Source organism: Pagrus pagrus (assembly GCF_965226575.1).
Source record: "Pagrus pagrus genome assembly, chromosome: 14".
Lineage (NCBI taxonomy): Eukaryota > Metazoa > Chordata > Actinopteri > Spariformes > Sparidae > Pagrus > Pagrus pagrus.
In genome coordinates, this window is record NC_140198.1 from 6,329,504 (window position 1) to 6,355,235 (window position 25,732).

A 25,732-nucleotide genomic window follows, 5' to 3' on the forward strand; every position below is an offset into this window, starting at 1 on the left:
GGCTTTAGTGACGTCATCACTCCGCGTCTTACACGGTATGGAAAACACATGAGATAGTGGTGGTTTTTGCACCACAAGTAGAAGTTGAGCGTTTATGATAGTTTATTTTCCAATTTGGACGGGAGGAATTGAAACCCAGCGTTAATATCTTTCTGATGACGGATAGCTAAACAGTATACGAAAGCTTTCAGTTGAAATGTCTCTGTTTCTTGTGAACAGGTAGGCTTATTTTTCCTTACTTGCTTACATAGTTGGTCTCCTCTTGTTGTCTTTAATTGTTTGCAATAACAGAGATTAATATGGACAAAAAAGCTGTTCCATTTTATAATGGGGTTTATTAGATGAGGGCAATTCATTCATGTACATACTTATATACAAAATATTTGTTTATTAACTATCATTTTGGACAAAAATGTAGATATAACCATACAATTATTTGCTGCTGTGCTGTGCTTGTATGTAGGAAGTGGACTGTAAAATGTTCATTCTATAATGTTTCTCACAGATATCTTGGAGAGGAGGAAGATGGGAGCACCTCGAAAAAGTCTCGGTCTGAGGCGTTGCTGGCTAAACTGCAGCAGAAGGCAAAGGAGAAGCAGAAACAGAGTTTGACAGAACAGAGACAACACCCACCAGAAGAAAAGACGGAACAGCAGGATGTCAAAAAGAAAAGAAAAGCTGAGAAGGAAACCAGTCAAGAGCCTCAACCACATAAGAAGAGGAAATCAGAAGTAGAGCCTTCATTTGCGTCGGACTCTGATAACAATGATGAGCCCATCAAAGAGAAAAAGAAGGGCAAGAAAGGTGCTAATGAGAAAAAGAAGAAGAAGGATCAGTCAGGTATGTGCTTCTCCTGTATACACACACGTTGACATTATATTCATATTATATAACTGGCAGGCTATACACACTGGCATGACCAATTGGGTACCTGCATATATGTCGGCTGATAATTAACAAGAAATTGTGGCACAGAATAACCAGAGATGTGCTCGAGGTAACGACCTGTGATGTAGCTTCAGTAATGTAATGCCTACCTGCATAACAAAACAACGTTTGTCTGTCTTTGGAATTCAGTTAAAGGTCTTGCAGAAACTCCTGTGACTGGAAGAGTTGGACAGGAGGACACACGGGGAGAAGAAGAGAAGGCAGAAACAGAAAACGACACACCAACACAAACCACAGAGAAAACTCCTGCACCAACTGGATTCACAGTTCTAGGAGGATTTGAGAACAAACCAGTCCAAAAGGTACAGTGGTTTGTCAATGATGGAGGGTGAAGGGTCAGGGGTCACCAGTACCATTAGTATTCATCCACAGTGTGTGTACTCTTCTGTTCGCAGGTCCACAGAGTCCTGCCTCAGTGGCTCGCTCAGCCTGATATGATTCACAGAGATATTAAAAGCAACCTGGTCCCCTTCTCTGATATGCCAGGACTTTCCTCTCAGCTCGTGAAGAAGTTACAAAATAATGGAATTCAGCATCTTTTTCCAGGTAATGACACCGGATGTAGTTACAGTGTTTGTTCAAAGTCTTAAGAGTTCTGGAAAATGCTTAATTTTAACCATTGTGTTTTCAATGTTAGAAGTATACTTCCTAATACACTCCCTGAAAAATAACAATTTTCAACATAATCTGCAGGGTTCCCATGGCTCCTTGACTAATTGGAAGTTTTTGAATTTAAGGCAAAGAAATCAGGTCCTTGTTTTGTGCAAGAATAGAAATTTAAGTCATTTTTTAAACTTAACATTTATTTTAGTTCTGCTGTTTGCACGTGTCTCAAACTGTTTTGGAACTATTGGTACATATACACTTAAGAGATATTGTTACCCTTTGTGACCCTTCACAGTACAAGCAGAGGTCATCCCAGCCATCCTGGAGAGCGCACAGCAAGGGCTGCTGATTGGACGAGGTGGCTACAAGCCCAGAGATATTTGTGTGTCTGCACCAACAGGAAGTGGCAAGACTCTTGCATTTGTCATACCTGTCATACAGGTGAGCTGCCCACCATCTCTTTTAAGACATGCATACAACATGTACAGGCTCTACAGTTTGTGTTAAGGTGAACATGTAAAAAGATGATGAAAAGATGAAATAAAGATGCTCTCTACTATCAGGTGCTGATGGAGCGGGTGGTGTGTGAAGTCCGGGCTTTGGCAGTGTTGCCCACCAAAGAGCTCGCCCAGCAGGTCAGAGTCTTAAAAAACAAAGTCAGGATCACATAATCCAGTAATGTTTACTTCAGAGATCAGATGATATGTTCTTCTGTTCAGGTTTGCAAAGTGTTCACATCATACGCTGAGGGAACCAATCTGAAAGTGGTGATGATGGCTGGCCAGAAGAGCTTCGCTGCAGAGGAGGCGTCACTCTCAGAACACAGGTGAGTTCAGCGTCGGAATAATGGGAGAGCTTCAGAAGCTCTTCAGGAGACATTTGACATTTTACTTTCAGGGTCTGGATGTTTGAATGTACATCTTTATAAGGTGTTTGCTTCAGTGTTGAAATGTCACAAAGTACATCTACTGAAGCACTGTACCTTTTGCACAATTTTGAGGTATTTGTTCTTTGCTGGACTTTCCATTTTATGCAATTTTGTAATTCAACTCAACCACATTTCAGTAAAAAAAGAAAGAGAAAAAGTACATGTTAATTATGTTAAATTGTTAAGATGTTTTGAGATTGTTCATTAGAAAATTGGGTGAGACTCAGAATTCTCTTGTTACAGCAGCTCAAGAATTATACCCGGAGGGAAAACAGTGATTCAGTGACAGATAGAAATGAAAACAAGACAGAAAACAAGATATAATAGAATAATAAAATAAATTGAAGTTGAAAATATTAATAATACAGACTATATATGACCACAAGGACAATTGCACATGATTTTATTTTTTTTATTTTCACGTTTTTAAGATGCACATTTTTTATTGCCATGCATTGTTTTTTTAAATGCAGCAGAAAAGAACATTAATCAATTATTATCAGTTACATGTGAAAAATTTTGTCGAAATATTATTGGATTGTGCTTCCTTTTTTGATTTGGCAAATTAAACCTAACTGCAGAGGGTGTCTTTTTCTATCCTACCACCAGGGGGCACCATAGGCAATGAGAAATCATGAAATTATACACATACAGTAGGAGCTTTACAGTTGCAGCTTTTTTTAGGAGAATAAAATACAAATATCAGATGACGACTTGGCATTTACAATACATGGTATTTGTTCTGTTTTCTTCTTCCAGAGGGGGAATGAGACGCAGTTTAGCAGACATTGTCGTGGCCACTCCAGGTCGACTGGTTGATCACATCAACAAGAACTCAGGCTTTAGTCTGGAGCACCTCAGGTTTCTTGTGAGTTCATAAAAGCTGAATAACCATAAATTACATTGATGTCTGCCATCTAACAATTTATATATATTTGTATAATTTTTTTTTTAAATTGATGCTTCCATTCTGTCATCCATCTCAGATAATTGACGAGGCTGACAGGATGATCGACAGCATGCACCAGTCTTGGCTCAGTCAGGTGGTGAAGGCGGTGTACAGATCAGGAAGTGGACCAGAAGCCATGTCCATCTTCAGGAGGACTGAGCCAGCGCATGTAACAGCAGCCAGGTGAGTCTGTGTTTACACCTGAAGCTGCAAAGTCACTTTTTAATGGATAAAGATGAAACACAAACCTCCATGAGCTTAGATCTGGATATGTGAGTTTACATGACAACTGTGTAAACTACTTGTACATCCATGTAGCAGTAGAATATGAGCTGGATAGAGCTTTAAATTTGACACCTGTTTGTCCTCTCAGTCTGTCTCCGCCTCAGATGCCGCTGCAGAAGCTGCTGTTTTCTGCCACACTTACACAGAACCCAGAGAAGCTGCAGCAGTTGGGCCTCCACCAGCCCAGACTCTTCAGCTCCATCCACAGTCAGGCCAATAGCACCTCAACAGCAGCTCCCTCCCAGACACAAGACCGCTTTGACTTCCCTCAAAGTCTGACGGTAAGGGATGACCTTTGACCTTCATGAAGGAGCACAGACAGTGATGATTAGAAACTGTCACAGTCTGGCGTAACTTTGTTAATGAATCCATCTTTATGTTTTTAGGAGTATTATGTGCCCTGTACGTTAAGTAAAAAGCCCCTCCTCATCCTCCACTTCATCCTGCGAATGAAGCTCAGCCCCATCCTCTGCTTCACCAACTCCAGAGAGACTGCACACAGGTCGGAGAACACAACATCCATTACACCAATTTCTTGCACGCATTTTCAGCTGTCCAGTCTGGTTTTACTGTGTTTTCCTCCTCAGACTGTACCTGTTGGTGAAGCTCTTCGGTGGAGTTCAGGCTGCTGAGTTCTCCTCCAGACTCTCTCCTGGTGAGAGAAAGAGGACGCTGAAGGAATTCGAACAAGGAAAGATCCAACTGTGAGTGTCTCTGTGCACATGTGAGCAGTACAGTAAAAGAAAAGGGATCTATGTATACCTGCATACGGACAGTGTTGAAGAATAAGCAGCTCAAAGTAACAAAAGCTCCTTCTGCACACTGTAGAAGTTTCTGTACAGCAAACTTGATCAGGCATTTAATTTCATGCACCAAGGTGCACCGAGTCCACCTGTATACTGTACATACTGCAACTTCCAGAAATATATGGACAATTTTCGGAATTTTGGCTCTGTACGTCACCACAGTGGGGGTGAGGTGTGCAGACTTTTGGCTTTAAATCAAGAGATTTAACAAAATAATGTATAAAATAAGAAAAATTGTGTCAGTGTCCAAACATATATAAATGGAAAGAAGTAGTTAATAAAAAGTATGTAAGTTTCTTTACCAAAATGTTTGTCACAGTGCAGCTGCTTCCTCTGAGTGATAATGTTGCTCATGTATCATTAAGAAAGATATACTTTGATATATTTGCAAGATATTTGAAGGTTCAATAGACGACTGTGATTGATCAGCTGATATATAACCACTGGATTTGTTCAACTCCCTTATATCAATATTGGTATCAGCATGAGGATCACTTCTGATGCTGATCTATATAATCTATAACCAGCAAAACAGTGACGTGATCAGAATCAACTTAATTGGCATATAAAGTATGTGGCTCCGTAACTTTGATTGTGCTTACACAGCATTGTGTAGAGAACAAAGTCACAGGATAATACAGATTCAGACAGAAAGCTGAACAAAGATGAGTCAAAACATAAAGCAACTATAGCTATTATATACAAACAAGAGCTGGACAACTACAGTATATACAGGTGAGATTGTTACTATAAACTCTACAGGTAATGTGAGAGTCGAGCAGTTTATCCATACTCTGCTGGACCTAATAAAGCAAATGCAGAGTGTGTGAGAGAGTGTATCTGTGTCTGTAACAATCTAAAAATGTATATTTATTTATTTGCTGAGTCAGTCACAGATTATGCAGAGTGAGCCTTAATGAGCAATACATTTAACTAACATGTCACCCTGAAGGTTGATCAGCACCGACGCAGCTGCACGAGGCATCGACATCAACGGGGTCAAATGTGTTGTGAATTATGATGCACCGCAGTACATCAGGACGTACATTCACAGGTGAGCTGTCCGTCAAAGGTTCTGCTGTCCATATAAGGTTTACAACGGATATTTACATTCATTTACGTCGTGTCCTGGCTTCTCTGTGTTTGTTCAGGATTGGAAGAACAGCAAGAGCAGGAAAAGCAGGCCTGGCCTTCACCTTTTTGCTGGGAGTTCAGGTAAAACACTTCTACATAACAACATGTAGGTGAGAGAGGCAGACAGTCATATGATCAGAATAAACAGTAAAGTAAAGACGGTATAAAATGTTGCTTTTTCACCCTCAGGAGAAAAACTTCCTCCAGATGGTGGCGGAGGCAGGAAGCCCCGGGATTCAAAAGCAGATCGTCAAACCAGAGAACCTGAAGGGTATGGAGGCCCGATACGAACAAACTCTGCAGGAGCTGGCTAACGTCATCAAGGTACAATCTCAAACACATTCAGTAAATATTGACCTATACTCAATAACCTCAGTTTAACCTCAGTGTGTACAGCTTTCTGTGCATCACTCAAAGTATGACTAAATGAAACCAACTCTTTACTAAATAACTGTTAAATATCTCCAGTTTTGGACATTTTTGTGCTCCAAATTCCACACCCAAAAAATCATCTTTCACCTGACAGCTGTGATGTATTAATAAAATACTTGAATTACTGTTTGCTGTCAAACACACTGATTTTTGTTTCTCTCTACAGGATGAGAAAGCCAAATAATGGAGTGACAGTGACATTCTCCTCTGAGCTGACATCTGCATCTCCATGTCCTTTTTTTCAGCTGTATTTGGAGTTATTTATGTTGTTTTAATAAAACATAAAATGTCTGCGTGTGATGAGGCTGTTGATTTCAGCTCCACTGCACCAGTTTCACCGTGGATAACCCAACACAGAGTCATTACACGCACCCTGTGAAATAGTTTCATTGCCTGTTAATTGAGGCAATGAGTGATTAATGCCGGTAATGCGTATGATTTTTTTTTTTTTTATTACAAACTAATATTTTTATATTCTTCCCATCAATTTTTCTGACTCTGAAAATAAACTGTACAGTAGTGAACATATTTCATTCTTAAGAGTGCTGTTGTGGCCAAAACTACACCAATAAATATATTAAGAAATGAATAATCATACGTATAACTCAGAATCTGTCTTCATCCATAATTTGTGACATAAAAACATATAAAGTGATATTTCAAGATGACTTTATTTTGTTTTATTTGAATTAATTTTCATAACAGCAATTTAAAAAATGAATTTTCATAATTTTCATAATGTGTGAATAAAAAACAACACTGACAGAACCAGAAGCCAAGAAGTTGATATGTTTCAGCCCTTGATACAACTTACAATTGTCTTTTAATGGCATTTATTTCCTTCTACCACTAAATATTTTTCCTTTTTTTTTTTTTGATTAATCTGTACAATAAATATCATTAATGGCCATCACAACTTCCCAATGCTCAAGGTAGCATATTCAAATATCTTGTTTTATCTGACCAACAGACTAAAAGCCAAAGAGCTTCAATTAACAATGACATAAAAAAAAGTGAAAAGTGTGATGCTCATTACTCTGAACATGTCTGCATTTGATTTTTTACAGTTTTAGCTTATTGTTATGTGAAGGTAAATACTTTTACTTTCACATATGTTCTTACTTGCTCACAAAATGTGCAAGTAAGATGTTTTACTTTATTTCAGATGAGTGATAACTAGAAATGCACTACCTGAAACACATTTTTTTTAGTGTGTAGTTAGTGGAAACTTAATGGCAACAGTAAACATACAGTGAGGAAAGGGAAGGGGTGGTTCCCCAGGTGCCCAACAACACATTCTTACCCTTGGGGCCCTGTCACAGGTTAATCTGGCCCTGTCAGAAATGTAACTACAGAGAAAGTACGGACCAAATGAAGTTAAAGTTGCAGCACTTATTTATTCTTGTGTGGGGGGGATAGAGAGAGGAATTTGGCCTGGCAGAAAACATACATGACTTGAAAACATACATCTTGAAGCATGTTGACCCTGACCCCTTGAGCAATCCCCAGTCTAAAATACTCAGAAAGTGTTTACTGACTGGTCCTGTTCCCTGCGGTACCGTACAGTAGTGTAGGGGGCGCTGTTGGTGCGGTTTCGCTCCGCCTCTGGCCGACTGATTGGCTCAGCTGTCATGTCGTCGCTCCAGCTTTCCCCCCTACTGGCCAATGCGCACAAAGCCCTTTCTGTACCCTTTCTCTACTGTATTGAGATACGTGCCTTTGTGCACCATTACGACGCGACCCCAATGGCCTCGTAGCGACACTAGATTTCAGTGCTTGTACAGGAACAGGGCCACCCTGTTCACACACACAGCTCGTCTCCAAATGCGTCCGGGACTGGCGGGTATCGTGGAGATGCTGAGCGGTGCTACCTGCAGGGCCAGGCCGAGGCTCGGCAGCCTCTTGCTCGCCCCCCTCACCAAAACAGTACCACCGATGTCAAGCACGGGGAGCAACAGATTTCGGTCCACATCCTCGATGGGGTACTCGGAGTTGGCAAGGGAGCGGTCGAAGACTGTCACGTCGTTTTACAACCAGTCTGCTATTGACGTTTCTGCAGAAAAGGTGAGAATGTGACGATCTGCCCGTGCGCTCCTCGGAAATCGTGCTCCTTCTACCGGAGCAACGAGGGCGTAAGCTAGCTCTAGCTTGGTAGTAACGCTAGCTGTTAGCAGGGCTTGTGCTGAGTTCACGGACACTCAGAAGAGCGTAAATATGAGTGTCCCTCACTTCGATGACAGGTTCACCTTAACGGTTAAAGTGAGCTAGCTAATGGTAGCTACATTACGTTACTACTCGTGACCCGAGATAAGTCGGATAGCATGGATAAAGCTGTCACCAAGAAGGAATTAGCTGTGGTTATTGCCTTTTATGTAATCGCCATGTCAAAAAATATAAAATGGATGATACTTGTATATCAGGTGAAAGCACAATAAACTACCCTTTGATTTGTTTTAAGGATATCAACGGTGTTTAAGATGATGAGTACGATTTATGAAATATATATTTACTAGCCCAGCATGTCCGTTAGCCCGGACCGCTATTTGACCGATTTTCTCCTGGGGGCGTGAATGCAGCGTCACGGTTTTTCATCGGAACATTATGTTTTGCTAGCTGACATACGTTCATTTAGAGCAAAATAGCACGGTAATATCGCTTATACTGCCAGTCCAACGCTTTGTTGTCTTTGTGGTTGACCTACTGAGAAAACTTGCCCATTAAAAGCTGTCATTAGGATTAAAGTACGCAACGTATATCTGAGGATTGACATAAAGAGCGTTGATGGTGTGAAGTTTCAGCGATGGAGGTCGGTTGACCCAATTCCTGTGAACTTGAAGCCAGCGTGCGATGAGGCAGCTTTTATGACATTTTATCCATCGTTAATGTATTTTTAGGAAATGTAGTCTAAATGTGCGTTGATTCTTGAATCCATCAGTCAGTTTTTGCTTGGGTGACTTTGACTGTAGTTGTGTTTGACTGTCATACAAGGGTAAAGCAAATATGTAGGATTATTAATCAAAGGTCGAATCAAAACAAAAGAACCAGTATTTGTGTTGTATTCAAGGTAATTTGTTGTCTAACATATATAGATTTTTACCCAACACACTCCTCTCCCTCTGACTCTTTTGGTCACAAATACTTCCCAACTTTTCCCAAAGACCATTTAAAGAAAATGGATGCGTCAGTAGTTTGTCATCAACTTCTCACTCAGCAAAACAAACCATCAGTTTTTTTTTTTTTCTTCACAACAAAATGAGGAAGGAATTTGCAGCTGCACGTTAGCTGCAGACACTGAGAGAAAAACTCCACCCCACCAGAGCTTTGTCAGCCACAAATGACAATGTTGGCAAAAAAGTACCAGGAAAGTAGTGAACTTATTTCACAAAGACCGAGCTGCTGCCGAGTGAAACTGCTTAAAAGAGCACGTAGCCTCCGATCACAAAGACCACAAGTCTGGCTGATGGCAGTCAGCTGCAGTTTATATCCCGTGACTTATAGTCACACATTAGCCTGCCGCAGTGGTCCCCGACCTGGGGCTCAGGCCAGGGGGGAGTCACTCTCAAGATAATTAGAGGAGGAAAAAATAATCACATTTTTTTTCGAGAATCTTTAACAGTGTCTGCAAAGTGTTTTGACAGACAAGGCAAAAGCAGGAAACTCAGGCAGACGACGTAACTATAAACGCTGAACAGTCGAGACAAACACAAAGAAGCTAAGACTAAGAAGAAGTTACAGAACCTATTTGTAAGAAAAGCAGATTTTTGAGTCTCATTCGCAAGGCGTCAGTTTTTCACAAGTTGGGAATGAGACAAATCTTACAAATAGGTCCTTTTTAAAAACAAGAAGACAAAATGCAAAACACGAAATGTCACTATGAATAAATACAAATATAAAGAATAAAGGCACTAAAAGGGCGATAAAAAAGATGAGATCACGTAAGAGGAATTAGAAACGCATAAAAAAAGAACAGTGAACAGACTTAAAGGAGTAAAGAGAGACGTCTTCATATGAAAGCAGGTCTATAATGTGTTTTAAGAAGTGACTGATTTTGCGAGGAAAAAAAAAAAAAATTGCAGTGGATGGACACGGAGAATGAATCTTAATCTTTTTTATGACGTTCTGACATTTTCTCCGGTGACACATTCAGGTCAGATTTTACATTTGTACATTGTGAACTAGTGCATTCCTGTCTCTCTGCACTTGAGCAAACCCTTTCTCCGCATCATAACTGGGTTAACTGTTTGACTTAGGTGCGCCAGTGCCCATTTACACCTGGTATACACATGAGATCTGATCACAGTGCATTAGCACCCTTGTATTAATTTGTCCTTATCCAGATTAGATGTCCAGTTACTGATTGCACATTAATGCAAGGTGTAAATGGAGGTCTTAGCAGGTATCGACAGTGACGCCAATGCTAGTTTACCTGACGTTATCACCTGTTGCTGGATTTTCAAGGCTTTCTACACAAGCAGCAGCTACACATTAACACCTAGCACGGATTATTTTCCAAATCTGGCCCTTCAATAAAAGTACCTGAACAGGCCTGCTACTGAGTATCTAAGCTCGGGGGAGATTTTGCCGATGTGATTATCATGAGCTGCTTTGTATTCGTTGTCTTATAGCCGCAGCAGTCTTTACTGAGTCAGTGATGTAATCACAGTACAGTGCACAGTGATTCATTACCTGCCACACACTCCCATAATACATGAGAATTAGTGACTGTTTCTGACAGAGCCTGGGCGACTCCCTGCACACAAATATATATTTTTATACACATTTTTATACAGCTGCTTGTGTTTGGACTACATATAAGATTTGGAAACTTTGGCTTCTTTGTTAATTCCTAATTTTGTTGTATTCTGTACATTTACATTAAAGGCTTTATCTTCTATTCCAAATTTCTTTTAAAAAAGTGTCCCTACCCTAAAAGTAAAGTATAAAAAAAAATATGTTTCTGGTACCAGGACTGAAACTTGGAAATATCTGGGAATTGAGAAGATACGTTGTCAAAGAGAAGGGTAGATTTGGAGATTTTTCTCCAGAGGAAACTCTTTAGAAACTGGGTACCTGAAGCCCAACAGGATTAAAGGAAGTATTTGACTTGAAACCATTTCTGTGGAGTCTACGGGATTACTTTTATTCATTATATTTGTTAATTTTATTTCTATTAACAAGATACTTTTTTCAGAACAAAGTGTAGTCCTTGAATACATGTGTTAAATTCAGATGTAGATGGACTTAACTAACCACAATGAGATTATGTAAATAGTATTTCTGAAAGAGAAAGACGTCAAAGTTTTGTGGTGAGTGTGTTGTTATTCAGGACATGACCAGACACAACTACCAGCACCACCTGGATTAAGGCAAGCTAGCTGAAAAAGTGTAGTGAATACAGCTGAGTTGTGTTCTGGTGAATGATTGTGTGACCTGCTGTTCTGAATTGGACCGTGTGTATGATTAAACGTGTTACTGTGTCCCCAGGCCTCTGTGCGACTGACCCTAGCGACCCTGCTGTATTCTGGGAAGTCTCCTGATGGACACCACATCTTGGTAAATATTTCAGCCACATTGAGAGAACTGTCGAGTGTATGTTTAATGAGAAACTCCTCAATCTCTGTCGCTCTTCACTCACTTGCTTTCCACTGTTTTCTGTGTGTGTGTGTGTGATCTCAGAGCAGTGCCAAGTATCTACACAAGGAGCTACCTGTACGAATCGCCCATCGCATCAAGGGCTTCCGCAGTTTGCCCTTCATCATTGGCTGCAACCCCACCATTCTGCAAGTGGTAAGAACACGGCCCGCAAACCACATACAGCACTGCCCTCAGCTACAGTATGGAGCCGTACATGAAGCGTGGAGGCAGCGGCTCTTCAGCCGATTCTATAATAAGAAAGTGACAACTGGGCCACTGTGGCTGAACTCAGTGTGAAGGGGTGGATGTGGCTCACAAGGTAGAGCTGGTTGTCGACTGATCACAGGGTTGGCGGCCCGATCCCCAGCTCCACATGTTGACGTGTCCTTGGGCAAGGCGTTGACCCCATAAATGGTAGAGTTGCATGGAAATGCTTAATGTGCTCCTTGAAAAATGCTTGATTTTCAACATTATCTGGCGTTTTGTCGACACAGTTACTCATGTAAACCAAAAATCTTTCAAAATATGAAATGAAACAATCCCGTCATCATATTTGTTTGTCTCCTGCTGTCAAATTTAGCAGACGCGCACCCACAAAAACAAGTTTAATACTATGTCTGTAAATGCTATGGATTTCAAACTAGAAATGACAGGGTGATGAGATTAACACCATTATTTATCCTTTATTTGTGCAGGAGGGCCTTATGATTTATGACTACTTATTTATGATTCTTTGAAGTTTTGTTTTTCATTAATAAAAGATATGTGTCGTACCTGTAATGCAATAAAAATATTTGTTTCTGAACCAAATGTAAGGTTAAAGTGATTCCAGTATGTTTTAGCGCAATTTTGGTTTTAAGAATATTTTGAGGATTATCAATTATGATATGATGAATCACAGTTATGTTGGACAGGATAATCATGACATGAAATTTCCCTACTGTCCCACGCCTGCTTGAAAATGCTTGAAAAGCTTTAGAAACACTGGTCTTGTCGCTGACAGAACATCGTCAGTGACAGCAGCTCAGTGTCTGATTTGCATAGATTATACATATTTTATATTTTACTGCCCCGTTTCTATGATCCTGTATTAAGAGGTCAAACTTCAGCAACATGTGTCGTATACAGAAAAACGTGTTTTGGCTTGTGGCCTTCAACAGGCTCATCAAGGCCACAAGGAGAAACATGTTGGTGTGGCAGTTTAGTTCTGTACAAAAAACTACGAGTGTTGCTGGAGGCTTCAGATTTTTTCCTGTCCTTCTTTGAAGTAGTTGAACCTGTGCCAGGAATTCCCACTCTGCTTGTATAATACAGTATAATTTATCTGGCAGCAGACGTAACCTTCAGCATTCAGTATTTAGGTCAGCGTGACATGACCCATTAGCGATAGCGGAAGCTTTGTTTCTATAACAGCAGGGAATGTCGGAGCGGAAAGTGCACCGTCAGCTTGTTTGCTTCTTTTTCTTTCTTTTCCTTTTTGTTTTACTTGCCATTATTGGTAAATCTCAGTGGTGTCAATGCACAAGATGCACAAAAACCTGATTTTGTTCACCATGGAACATCTCATGAACAGATGAGTACTAAATAGCAAGTTCAAGTAAGTAGAGATAATTTGTTGGATTCACCAGTTTTGTTATAATCAGAAGTTTCTCTTAGCCTGAAACAGAGTCCTGTCCTCTTGTATCAACTAGTGATACTTACAGCACTGTATTCCCCTGAGACACTCTGTTTTAGCTCCTGTCTCTTTAAGGTCCCCTTCCTCCTGAATACCTAGTTTGCTCTGATTGGTCATCTGACACACGCCTGAGCCAGCACCGCTCACCGAATCTCCAGTCGCCTCTGTTATGTTTTCATCTTAAATGACACAAATGTGATGTCAAGAAGTGACAGAATTAAAGGCGGGACTACTGACGAGGCCTTCCAGGTACTTCAGGAGCAGTGTTTCCCGTGGGAGAGTGGAGCTCCCGTTGGCACAGACTTTGGGCTTGTTAACTTTCAAGTCTTTTTACATGTAGAAGAACCTATAAGACACACTGAGGGACAAGAAAAAAATTTAAAGGCATAATTGGTATTTTAATCCACCTTATTCCAAGCCCTCATGATGCCTTGAGCGTATTATGGGCGTGACTTCCGGCACGTCCAGACACATTTACGCTAACACCGGAAGTATCACCCATAATTGTATTTCACATTTTCCCAGTGACTTTTCCAGGAAACATGTATATAGACGGTTTCTTCACTGGGTGGTCCTTTCAGTGTGAAGTATGTGCAACATGGGACACTTCCTGGAAACACACATTGCTGTTGAGTTGTTCAAATGCCATTTTGAACAAACAAGATTCCTCTAAACCCCCTCTTGCAGAGACTAGCCCACGCAGTTAATTGATATCAGAGTATCATGTTTTTCATTTTGAGTTTAATTTGCTCCCTGGCCCTCCATGTGGGAACAGAGCTCTCCCACTTTCTGTGTTCCCTGCAGTCCTTTTCATAACCGATTCACCGGCTCTGCACGTCTCAATGCTGATGAACTTTCACCTAAATTCCCTCCTCTGTGCCGATTACATAAAGAGCAGTTCCTTTTGTCTGCCACCAGTTGTAATGTAGGTCAGGGTGGCTTCACTCAGTCTGTCAGATCGTCTTTCAAAAAGAAGACAGTGATTGAAGAAGATACACAGTTAAATCATTTAAAGTTGAATTTAAACAAAGCTTGCTTTCTGGGGAGGACATTGTTGGTAACACAGAGAATTCATCACATAGAGGGCATCATGAAATGTAAACCACATGTGGACTTGTCAGTAGTGTTGTGGGGCCCGGTCAGGGGCCGGTGCTGGTGGTGGGATGTTTTATGGTTGGGTGGGTGGACGATCCCAGAGAATTGGTCTAACTACAGCCTCTCGTTTTTCTTACAGCATGAACTATACATCAGAGCCTACCACATGCTCAGTGACTTTCCCCTGGTGAGTGACACACACACACACACACACATAAGGTCATAGGTTCAAGTTCTTCATGTCTCAGGGAGCAGCTTCACTTGTGGTCATAAACAGGAAGTGTGAACACTTGGTGTCAAGGCTTTTGTTCTGCCTGCATGTAGCAGCTCCAGGATTGGTCGATCTGTTCAGAACTCAGCCAATCCGCATGTAACCCTAAACCACAACCCCTACGGCTTCTGTCAAAGATGTTTTTCATTAAATTTATTGAGTTAAAAGCCACATCGTAAAATCTGTATCTGACGCAAATCCCACAAAGGATATTTGGTTTGTAATTAAACCAAATACTTTCTACAGCTTTAAATAAACGTGCAAATAAACATGCAAACCCTCGTGTTTGACGGGCTGAAACCACTTTATATTTTGCATTATTTTTAAGTTACTTTAATGACCAATTCTGAACCATGTCTTTGCTTTAGGTCTGCAACTAAAATTTATTTTCATTATTGATTTTTTTCTTGATTAATAGATTCATTTTTTTGGCTATAAAATGTCAGAAAATAGGAAAAAAAACAGTGCCTCCTCAAATGTCTTGTTTTGTCCACAACCCAAAGACACTGTCTACTGTCATAGAGGAGTAAAGAAACCCAAATATATTTACATTTAAGCTGCGGGGAATCATTTCTGAAAAGATGATTCAAACTGCTTGAACAGACCTGAACAGGATATGATTTATTGTACTGCTTAGATTCTGTTGATACAGAATAAAACATGACCCGACAGTATATTCAGGGTTCTTCTAACTCTGTTTTTAAACATGCACAGTGTGGAATGTGGGTCGGTCCTCTTCAGATATTTCTTGAATAGCAGTGAGGGGGAGCAGACTGTGACTCTTTATTTAGCTCTTTTTCCGCCCTTAACTTCTTGGCGAATAAGACAAATGTGCCGATTCAGTCCTGCGTCAGTACATTTGAGGCTGCAGGCGACGTCAGACTCACTGAACAGGTTTTATGTTCAGTATTGTAGTACTACCTGGTACAACTGTTTTTTTAAAGTAAAGTAAAAACTGAAGGTTGAAGGCCCACCGCTTGAGAAACTCCATGAAGCAGTCTACCATGGCTGGCCACTAACATTGCCTCTGACCTCAGACATGTCCTGAACAGTGAATGCGAATTGCTATCATCAAACTGGAGATACAGGATTTCACAAATTAGCACCTTTAGACTGTAGCACTCTTTTGTACATCAGTTAATCCTAGAATTAAATACGGAGCTTAATCCCAGCTCAAATGCACGTTCCTTGAATACCGTCTGCTGCGATTGTAATGTGATGTAAAATGTACGCATCTTTTCTGAAATGTTGCAATTTAAGCTGCTGAAATGCTAAACACATTTTAGATTTGATCTGACAATGAAGCATTATCAATCACACAATCATAAGGTGTGTGTGCAGGTATGCACCCTGCAGGACTTTCACTGCACTGAATCATCATGATCATGATGGATGTCATTGAGCTTTTCTGTCTTGCAAATAAAGGATAAACTAAACCATAATGAGATGTGCTGCAGTTACCTGTGCTATAGTAGTTCACATGATACACGATAATGTATTAATATTGTACATTTCCACAGCCCTAATCCTTCACTATCACTGTTAAGGGTCCATCAGTGAAATCTGACACTTTCTGCAGACTTCTTACATTCACAAAAGGGATTATGCTCTTTAATCCACTGGAATGCCTTTGTTGGGAAACATCTTTGCAGAAGGTGTAGAGTTTCACTGATGGTAACTTACTGATGGTACAGTGAAATAAAGTGAACAAAAAAACTGAAAGTAGAGACGGCTGGAAAAGATGGATAATTGAAAAGCGTTTCTGTTAAAGCAAGTAAGAAAGACTCAGACCAACAGTGGTTAATATGACATGCCTCTGTTGTTGTTGTCCCAATTTAGAGCTGCGACCGATCGAAAACAAGGAGGCCTTTCATTCAAAAGTTAACGAAAGGCCTGTCTTTTCAACATGGCTTTTTAAATGTTAATATGAAGTGTTTTCTTCTGTTGACAGATCAAGGATCAGGACGTGGAGGCTCGTTTCTGTAAGCTGGTGCAGCAGCTGCTGGACGACCATAAAGATGTGGTAACCATGCTGGCACAGGGCTTCAGGGAGTGTCGCAGACACATCCCGGTAATAACTGCACCTCCAAAATGAGAGAGAGTTTCAATAATAACTAACTCCAATTCCTGGATGTCTCATTCTTTCTGCTAATCTGATTTTAAGATCCCAAGATTGATCAGGTTTCATCAGCGGTTTGTTTTTGGTGCCACTGTTGGAGATGTTCAGAGAGTTTAAAGCATTTCCTTTCCTACCGTTGCAGGATGAGACAATCCTCCGCAGCTTCCTGGATACGACGCTGTGCTCTCGTCTGGGGATCCGAATGTTGGCCACGCACCATCTCGCCCTCCACGAAGACAATGTACGTCTGACCATCGCTGTGATTCAAATGACTTTTAAGCCTGTGTTGTTTTCTTCGAGCAGGATAAATTTTAGGATATCTGAGTCAGGGTTGCTACATCACATTTCCTTAACACATCTATGACGGCTCACAATATTTGTCAGGGCGTCTCTGACTTTCCCACCAGATCTGTGGCTCTCAGCCGCAAGCACATTAGTTCCTACTGAAGTCTTCATCTTTAAAAATGCTCATTTAAGTTTTAAGTGAACATTACTCCAACGAGAAGAACGAGTGCTTTTGTTTGGGAATATTTTCAGCTGGAAGAGAGCATCAAATAAGTTGCAAAGTTTGTTTTGGCAGTTTGAATACGTTAACGTGTAACAGCAGCTGAAATCATTAATTCAATAGTAGGATCCACAGTGTGCAGGAGAAAGAAAAATCCTTTTCATTGATATTTATTGTACGCACATTTTTAAAGGTCACATTTAAATTAAATAAAGTTTATTAATTAACTATTTCTGTTCTTGTTTCAGCCTGATTTTGTCGGGATCATATGCAGACGTCTCTCTCCCAAAAAGATCATCGAGAAGTGGGTTGACTTTGCCAGGTAATTGCGTAGCCACACTGCTTGTTTATTTATCACCTTTAGATGACTTTCTGCTTCTGTTTGAGCGCTCTGTTGACTGAGAGAAGTCAGAGGTCAGCTGATAAAACCCTCAGAACCGTTCATGTTTGAGCACCTCCAGCTGTGAACGAGATACGAGCTATCATTCCTGTTTACCTTTTGTTATCTTATTGAATGACCTTTTTGGAGTCAGACACTTTCACTGAGTTCAAAGGAAAGTTCACACAGATTGTGGGCTGTAAATTAGTAAAATCTGATTGTAAATGATCTGTTTATTTGTTGTGTTTTTGTTGGGACAGTAAACAGCTTGTGAACACAGAGAAATCAGCACATGTTAATTATAGTTACAATAGCAAAGGAAGCTTAACAAAAGTTGTATTTCGGCGACACTAGCAGCATGACTTTAAGGATTACAGTGTCGGTCAGTTTGGTACAACAACATTCCCTTTAGCCTCAGCGGTTTAGTGGTAATTATGTTATCGTGCAAAACACTAAACTAGATTACCAATTGGGGAAAAAACAAGAGCCTAAAAGTCTAAAATAATCCAAAGTTGCATTTCAGTCTAGCCACGCACAGTAAGACTGCAACACAATAACATGCTTTTGTTGTGTTTAACCTTCAACATCTTGTTTGTAGAGAGAATTTGCTCCATGAAATGTCATTCGCTAAGGCTGTCCTGTTTGCATGCTCATCAATACAAATTGATCTCAGTATACAGCCATGTACACCATGACTTAAAGAGAAAAATAGGGCTCAACGCTGACTTTTAAAAGCTGTGACCAAGCTGGAAATCAGGCACCTGCTGAAACGGTCAATACAGTAGCCTAACATAGCAAATTGATTAATCAACTGAACGTTTCAGCTGTACTTGCAAAAATGTGTCCAAGAAAGGTCAGTGTTTCTCTCTGAAATGTTGTGGAGGAGAAAGAGGAATGAAAAGAAAAGACTCAAATTGTTACCTCAGTACGGTGCTTTATAAAAAGTAGCTTTTCAAAGAAAACGTGTGACTCTTGATTTAAAAACGAAAAGAAAACATAGCAAAGATGGTTAAATGAACAGAGGTAGTATACAACAATAAGAGGGCAAAAAAGGATTCACTATATACTACCTGAGAGATGATTAAACTCTGGCTCATTTTATAAGTTGCTTTATTGTTAATTGGTTATTAACCCCATCTTGGCAGCAAAGACTGTTTATGACGCATATGAAAGTTTGAGGAGCACTGCTCTAACCCTGTTAAGCAAAGCTTTTACATTATCTCGCCGAGTATCTGGTAGATCACATCCTACACGTTGCTGTAAATGCTCCTCGTGTGTTCTCAGGCGTCTGTGTGAGCACCAGTACGGGAACTCTCCCCGAGTGAGGATCAATGGACATGTGGCAGCTCGCTTCCCCTTCATCCCGCTGCCTCTGGATTACATCCTGCCCGAGCTCCTCAAGAATGCCATGAGGTGACTTTTCTAACTCTAACTCTGTATCTAACGTTGATGTAATAAAAGCTTTAGTCTTAGGTCTCAGTGACAGTTTCTAATAATAGGATCTCTTAAAGGACAACTTTTTTCTGCATGAAACATAGCAAAATAATAAAGAAGTGTCCTGATGAGAACATCGACATGAAGATGAAGAACATTCTCCATCTGACAACAAAGCCCGATTCAAACGTCTTCACACAGAAAGGAGTTTAAGTTAAGAATAAAATAACAAATAGCCAAACAGGAAAGAGAGAAAACGGAAATGAGAGCTCTCACAGTGCTCCTGATCGATCCTTATTAGGCACTCAGCTTGAGAACAGATGCTCCTGCACATGCAGGACTGCACTGCCATTGACTACATGCTCCCATCGAGAGCGCTGAATTAAAATAACCTTCGCTGGAATCCTGATGAGAGGCACTCGATGTCCTATGATCTGAACAGTCTCCAGATAAAAGACAAAACACGCAGTCCGGACGGTCCGTTCCAGACTGTGCTTTGAGGAACTTTGTTCGGTGAAAATCTGGATGAAGAATTGACGCAATCAAGTATAGCTCATGCATAAACAGATTATTATAATCACAGGTTTGTTTAGGTCAGTATTGGCTAAATCAAATTAAAAAAAATATTAACACGCAACAGCTGAATTTACAATGAGCTTGATAGTAAGACAGTAAGTCTAAATTTTGTCCCTTCATTCATTCATTCATTCATTTACTGAGACATATATATTCATTTCAGATGCATTCATTTTGTCTCAGTACGTGCATTGTTTCATTTACTGACAAAATTTGCCGTAATTTAAGCCCATTTATAACCTTTGGTGAATGAATTATTTATGAAAGTAGCTCTAATTTTGCCTTTTTTTTCTGGCATTCAGAGAAAGTGTATTAACTTGTGCGGTCTATATTTTAACCATCACTCCTACAAGTTAAGAAACATGCAAAATTATAAGAAAAATCAGTAGGTTTTCACAAAAAAAGGAATTTGTCTTTGTCTTTTGGTGCATAACAATAAACAGAGTGGGAGAAGGAGAAAGAAAAAACAACTACGACAAACTTTCTTTTTCCTTCTTCTGCCCCTCACTAACACCTCTAGAAGCATCAATAGTAAAGTGTTATCCTCATTGTAAACATCGGTGTAATAACAACAGATGATCTTTTTCTGTTTTTGACTGTGAGAGAGGACGAGCAATAACGACTTCATTCTGTATTGTTGGGAGTTACTGTGGTCAGAGCTGGAAGAACATTTTCTGGCTGGAGTTTCTGGCTCTGCTGTGTGTTGCTGGCTACATTCCACTCATAGATCTTGATTACTAGTTAGGAGGACAGAAGCAGGGGAGGGATTTAGAAAGCTGTTGTTGCTTGAGTAGACTTCATGTCAGCGTACACGCAGGTCCTTCAAGCTTTTTTAAAACCGAGTCTGTCCGGCCAACATTTAGAAAAGCCTGACTGAAGGTTAATTTATCAGCTGGTAACTGAGAAAAAGCAGATTTTAAGAGCAACATTGTCTGTAATCTTCTGTGTGTGTGTAGCACAAAAAAAACAACAAAAAACAACAGCACCTAAAACAACAAAACTCCCCATGACATCCATCTGTTTTGTCCCTTCAGGGCCACCATGGAAAGCCATCTGGACACCCCCTACAATGTGCCCGATGTGGTCGTCACCATCGCCAATAATGACATTGATTTTGTCATCAGGTGAGTGACTACATGTGTTTTTTAGTTTGCTGCTGCTTTCAAAACAATATTTAATGAAGTTCCGCAGTTGTGTTTGGTTTGCTCTGGAGAAACGAGTGTTGACTGCTCATCTCAAGTACAAATTTCAACTTTGAGGCCCTGTCAGCTGTTTTTAACAAGTTGGAGTGTTTAAGCTAAAGAAAATACATTACAGTAGTCAAGTATTTTGTTCCTCAGAGCTTAATTTTTTTTTTTGTTTTTTTCCTTTTTTTAAGGATTTCAGACCGTGGCGGCGGCATCCCTCACAACATCGTGGACAAGGTGATGGACTACCACTTCAGCACGGCTGAGGAGAGCGCACAGGACCCCCGCATGAGCAACTTCTTCAACAACATTACCAACAGTGGGAACCACTCCAGCCCGATGCATGGGTACGAAGTTAAAATCCGTCTTCAGTATTTACAGATGTTTCCGACTTTGTCCACACTAACACGGATAAATCTGAAGTGAAGTGTAGACCGAGAAACGTGAGTGACATCAGCTAACATTCGAGACCGACATGCAGTGACGGTTGACGCAGGAGTTTGAGCTACGTGGCCTAATCTTAAAGTCATGAAGGAGAAAAAATCAACAATCCCGTTCACTGGTCAATCCGGTTCACTGGTGTCCCGTATTTACCTGCAGGTGGCATTTCACACTTCATTTCCACTCAAGTTCATGTTGTACCGACAACAGATCGTCACTTCATTCAACCAGGCGTCACTTTCGCTGACTGTGTCTTTGTGTTCTGCAGGTTTGGCTTCGGCTTGCCCACCTCCAGGGCCTACGCTGAGTACCTGGGCGGCTCTCTGTCCATACAGTCTATGCAGGGCATCGGCACAGACGTCTACCTGCGTCTGCGCCACATCGACGGCAAAGGAGAGAGCTTCAGAGTGTGAAGCTCCCCGATGGTCAACCTTGAAGATCCGAACGCAGGAATCAGGCCACGCAGGAGGACAGAGGGTTTCCCATCAGGAAGAAGGCTGGCATGGACTTACAGGACTTTGGTCCACAAAATGATAGCCTACACAGTATGTTGTCAGAAAGCTCCCAAATTCACCAACCCACTACTTGTTCCTTTTTTGTTTTTGCCTTAGACTGATTATAAGCTATGTTAGCTCTCAAGTTGATGATTTCCGTCGTTTTTCCTTTGTGTTTTCTACCCTGTGACATGTCGTCTGGAAGTTTCAAGGGGTGTATGAACTTTTGAATGTTTAGGTTATCGGGACAAACTGTGCATGAAAGTGGACGTTGATGTTACTGTGGAAGGAAGGAAAGGAAAAAGAGCTTCAGTTTTAAAGAAGTTCACTCTGAAGTTACTAGACGCATAGCCTCAAAATAGACATTTTGAAGATAAAAAGTTTCAAATGAAACTTCCGAGACACTCCAGCAACCCTGTCAAAATCTCCTCAAAGTGCACAAAGCTGCTCGCATGTTTCATAACGATCAATACGACCGTAGTTTGAATAGCCAGACCCTTCCTGTACGTCGTCAGTTGTTTGTTTTAAAAGCTAAGGTCTGCGAGGGAAAGCTTCAGCGTCTCGAGCTGTAAACCTCAACCCTTGACGACCCTTATCAATATTCTACAAAGCCTTCACTAAATCAGCTGCTGCTGATAAAAGCAGAGGAAACTGCCAAAACACCAAAAGCTCATTAACAGATTTCTGTCACACGCCGTGATGAACGTCTTTGTTTAGCAGTATTTTTGCGGAGCTTTCAGGCAGGGAAGCCGACCGAGATGTTCAGTGGCCTTAATGTGTGACGCTAGTCCTTCAGCTGCATGCTTTCTTTTATTCGTCTTGTTTTCTTTTTCTTTTTTTTGTTTGTTGCCTTTATCGGGTCACACAGATGCACACCATGTCAGTCAGTTACTTTAGTCCGATGTCAGGTGTTTTTGCACAATGAATAGATTTCCTGTTGTAATGCTTAGCACTTGCACCAATCATAGCAGCTTTTTGACTTTATTATAACAACTTTCACAGTAACAATATACCAGAGAAGTATTGTCTAATATGGTCTTCTTTTTTTTTTCTGTTTTATTCAACATTAGATGTTTTTTTTAGAAAGTGTGTCAGGTGTATTTCAGATTTTCTGTCTTTTTGAAATATGTTTTGTAAAAGATTACATTTCAGGATGGGTCAGCGACAGAGTGACTGTTCAGTTCGGCCGAGGTTGCTTGTCATTTTTTAGGTCCATTTCTTCAGATCACAACTTGATTGTGTCGTTACTTTGAGACAACGAGTGGTGGGTTTATTTTAAATTGCCTTTATTGAGCGATTTCTGCCCTTTTTTTCCTGCTATTTCAGGAATGTTCAGTTCCCTAACGACAAAGTATGCTTCAAACAAACGTGGTCATAAACGGAGACGTTCAAACACAGCACGCCTTAAAAACATCTGGCTTATCTCTGCGTCTGTTACAGAATGTTACAAAAGATGTCCGACGCAATCAATTAAAAACGGTGTTTCGGACGCTGTTAAACGATCTGACGAGCACTTGGTTTGAAGCATAATGAGTCACAAGTGTAGCAGCAAGAATGTGAGCCCATTATTTCAAGAGTGATTAAATTAGAAGATTGTTTCTTGATATCAAACTTTTTTTTTTTTTTGATATTCATCTCAGGATAACGGGTGTCTGCACTCATTAAGTCATTCCTCTCAACCTGAAGACGAACGGATCAGTATCATTTATCCTGGAAAAGTATCGTGTGATTATGATTAAATTGTTGCTCTTAAACAAAATGACACAAAAATCAAGTTGTGATCTTAAGTAACGCTAGAAAGCAAACCTTGGCCACTCTGAGTTTCCTAATAGAGTTATGAATCAATTAAAACAGCACAGTCGCGTTATTTGCTTTTTGAATTTACCCCAATAGATAGTCACCGCAAGCACTCCTCACATTTTGTTGAACATTCCCCGGTGAGCAGCAGTTTGTCATCCTGAACGCTTCACTAACGACTAAGTTTTTATCTGTTGGGAGCATTTGTTACTATATTAGCGTATACTGATATCTTTTTAGCAGAGAGGGCATTGAGAATCTTCAGTGGTAACTAACAATATTGGAAATCTATGAATTTTGTAAACCATCCGAAGTTTGTATTCAAATCCATTTTTATCATTGGCCATTAAATTCATAGAGCTGTATCATAAAAAAACCCGTTAGAATCACATACATTGTATAGTGAGAAAATGGGACTTTTTTTTTGTTGTTGTTGTTGTAGAAAACATATAAATAATATAAAACTTTAAAATATTTGATATCTTACAACTGAACTTCAACTGGTTCTCTCTGATTTGCGCTCACAAGTGCTACGTTTACATACAAAGAGTTAAAATGAGTTGTTAGCCTTCGAGACATGGAGAAAAAACATACGTGAACCACTTGTCACAGTTGTAAGATATTCAAACATAATTTGATTTAATCCCTGAAATATTTATTTTGACCATATGGAAACAAAAATAACCCCGCGTAACTCACAGTCCCAGAGTGACGGAGAACGGCCTCTATTATCTGTATTCCTCCTGAGGCTGTGTATATGAATAGATGTGTCTATTGTGGCTCTGAAGGTCTTGAAGATGTAGTAATATATGTAGATTATGCATGTAAAGCAGGGGGAAGGGGAGGGAGGGTCACACCAAGTAGCTGCCAGACGTTGGTAAACATTGGTTTATGGTTTGTGTCCCTTTTGAGACACATTAGCAGATAACCGGCATCACTCTGAGGTTTTTTTTCTTCTGCTGGTGAAATGTTGAAGGTAGTTTGTACATTATGGATTTGGCAGCCTGGCTGGATTATGTACCGTCTGCCCCCTGCTGGCTAAAAAAGAAAAGTGCAGGCAGACTTAAAAATATTGATTTATTCATTGCATCGTTTCAGTTTTTTGCAGGGGAAAGAAAGATGAGTTTTTGAATTTCTATTTTCCAGATTTCTGATTTTGTAATTGTTGCAGGTAGACAAAATAGAGAATAAAACACTGCTCACCTGATTTAAAGGAGGTTGTGGAGCTATAAACGAGCAAACTGAATGAGCAAAAAGCATCCGCACACTGAAATATGTGCAAAAATATGTGATTTGTTAAATATTTCGTATTATATTAAGCGTGGAGATGCTTTTTAGCTAGAAAATGAAGATCAACAAAGAGAAAAAAATGAAATAATCTCCAGTACAAAGCCAAATATTGGAGTCTTGTTACTGACAAAATGTGCTGCCATGGAGTGTTTTTGTCTCCTAGACTGAACGTAGTTTCTCTCACATGTTTTCTGTTGTGTTCAGGACTCTGTAAACATTAAATTTTACTTGGTTGGAAAAAAATTCACACTTGCAGTCTTTCTTTCTTGTGCATCTCGTGTCATAACTGGCAGGTCTTGCGGGGAGAATCTGTAAATAGGCGTGCAGCAGAGCAAAGTCTCAGCTGAGGTGGTTGGGACGGGGACGTGATGTCTTTCAGGGAAAACCATTCCTGCTGAGACACAGTCCACCATGACACTTCCAACAGGTGGGTGTCATCAGGAGGACAAATATACTGTAAATACAAATAAGTTTAACTTCATATCCTGATCCCTGATATCCTGAGATTTTAACCTTCTCGTCAGTGGATGTAATACGTAATTTGTTTCCAGTTCTGTCACATTTAATAAAAAAATTGATGATTCGGCAATGCTCACAGAAATAATATCTACTATTCTCAGTCAGTGGCTCATAGTAACAGCCAAAGCATTACTCTGTACTTTGTACTAAAGGTAGATAGGTAGGCAAATTTTATTAGCTGACGTGGAGATATGACAGATACAGTATATTAATATAAATTGGGAGACG

General features: G+C 40.2%; 2 protein-coding genes across 2 annotated transcripts; both read left to right on the top strand.

The window, feature by feature from the left end:
* Nucleotides 1–34: 34 nt before the first annotated feature.
* On the top strand, nt 35–6,379 carry ddx51 (DEAD (Asp-Glu-Ala-Asp) box polypeptide 51). Its single transcript, XM_084373999.1, has 16 exons — nt 35–219; nt 506–840; nt 1,078–1,250; nt 1,344–1,494; nt 1,850–1,995; nt 2,118–2,189; nt 2,274–2,380; nt 3,242–3,350; nt 3,469–3,614; nt 3,805–3,997; nt 4,103–4,218; nt 4,304–4,420; nt 5,475–5,576; nt 5,674–5,737; nt 5,846–5,980; nt 6,255–6,379. The coding sequence occupies exons 1-16, from the start codon at nt 197–199 to the stop codon at nt 6,270–6,272; spliced, it is 2,007 nt and encodes a 668-aa protein (XP_084230125.1). The 5' UTR covers nt 35–196; the 3' UTR covers nt 6,273–6,379.
* Nucleotides 6,380–7,492: 1,113 nt separating this feature from the next.
* Nucleotides 7,493–25,232, top strand: bckdk (branched chain ketoacid dehydrogenase kinase). The gene is made up of 11 exons (XM_084374554.1): nt 7,493–8,152; nt 11,573–11,641; nt 11,765–11,875; nt 14,632–14,679; nt 16,715–16,834; nt 17,025–17,123; nt 17,636–17,709; nt 19,051–19,179; nt 20,811–20,900; nt 21,155–21,310; nt 21,673–25,232. Exons 1-11 carry the CDS (start codon nt 7,754–7,756, stop codon nt 21,815–21,817), a joined length of 1,440 nt encoding a protein of 479 aa, XP_084230680.1. The 5' UTR covers nt 7,493–7,753; the 3' UTR covers nt 21,818–25,232.
* Nucleotides 25,233–25,732: the final 500 nt, after the last annotated feature.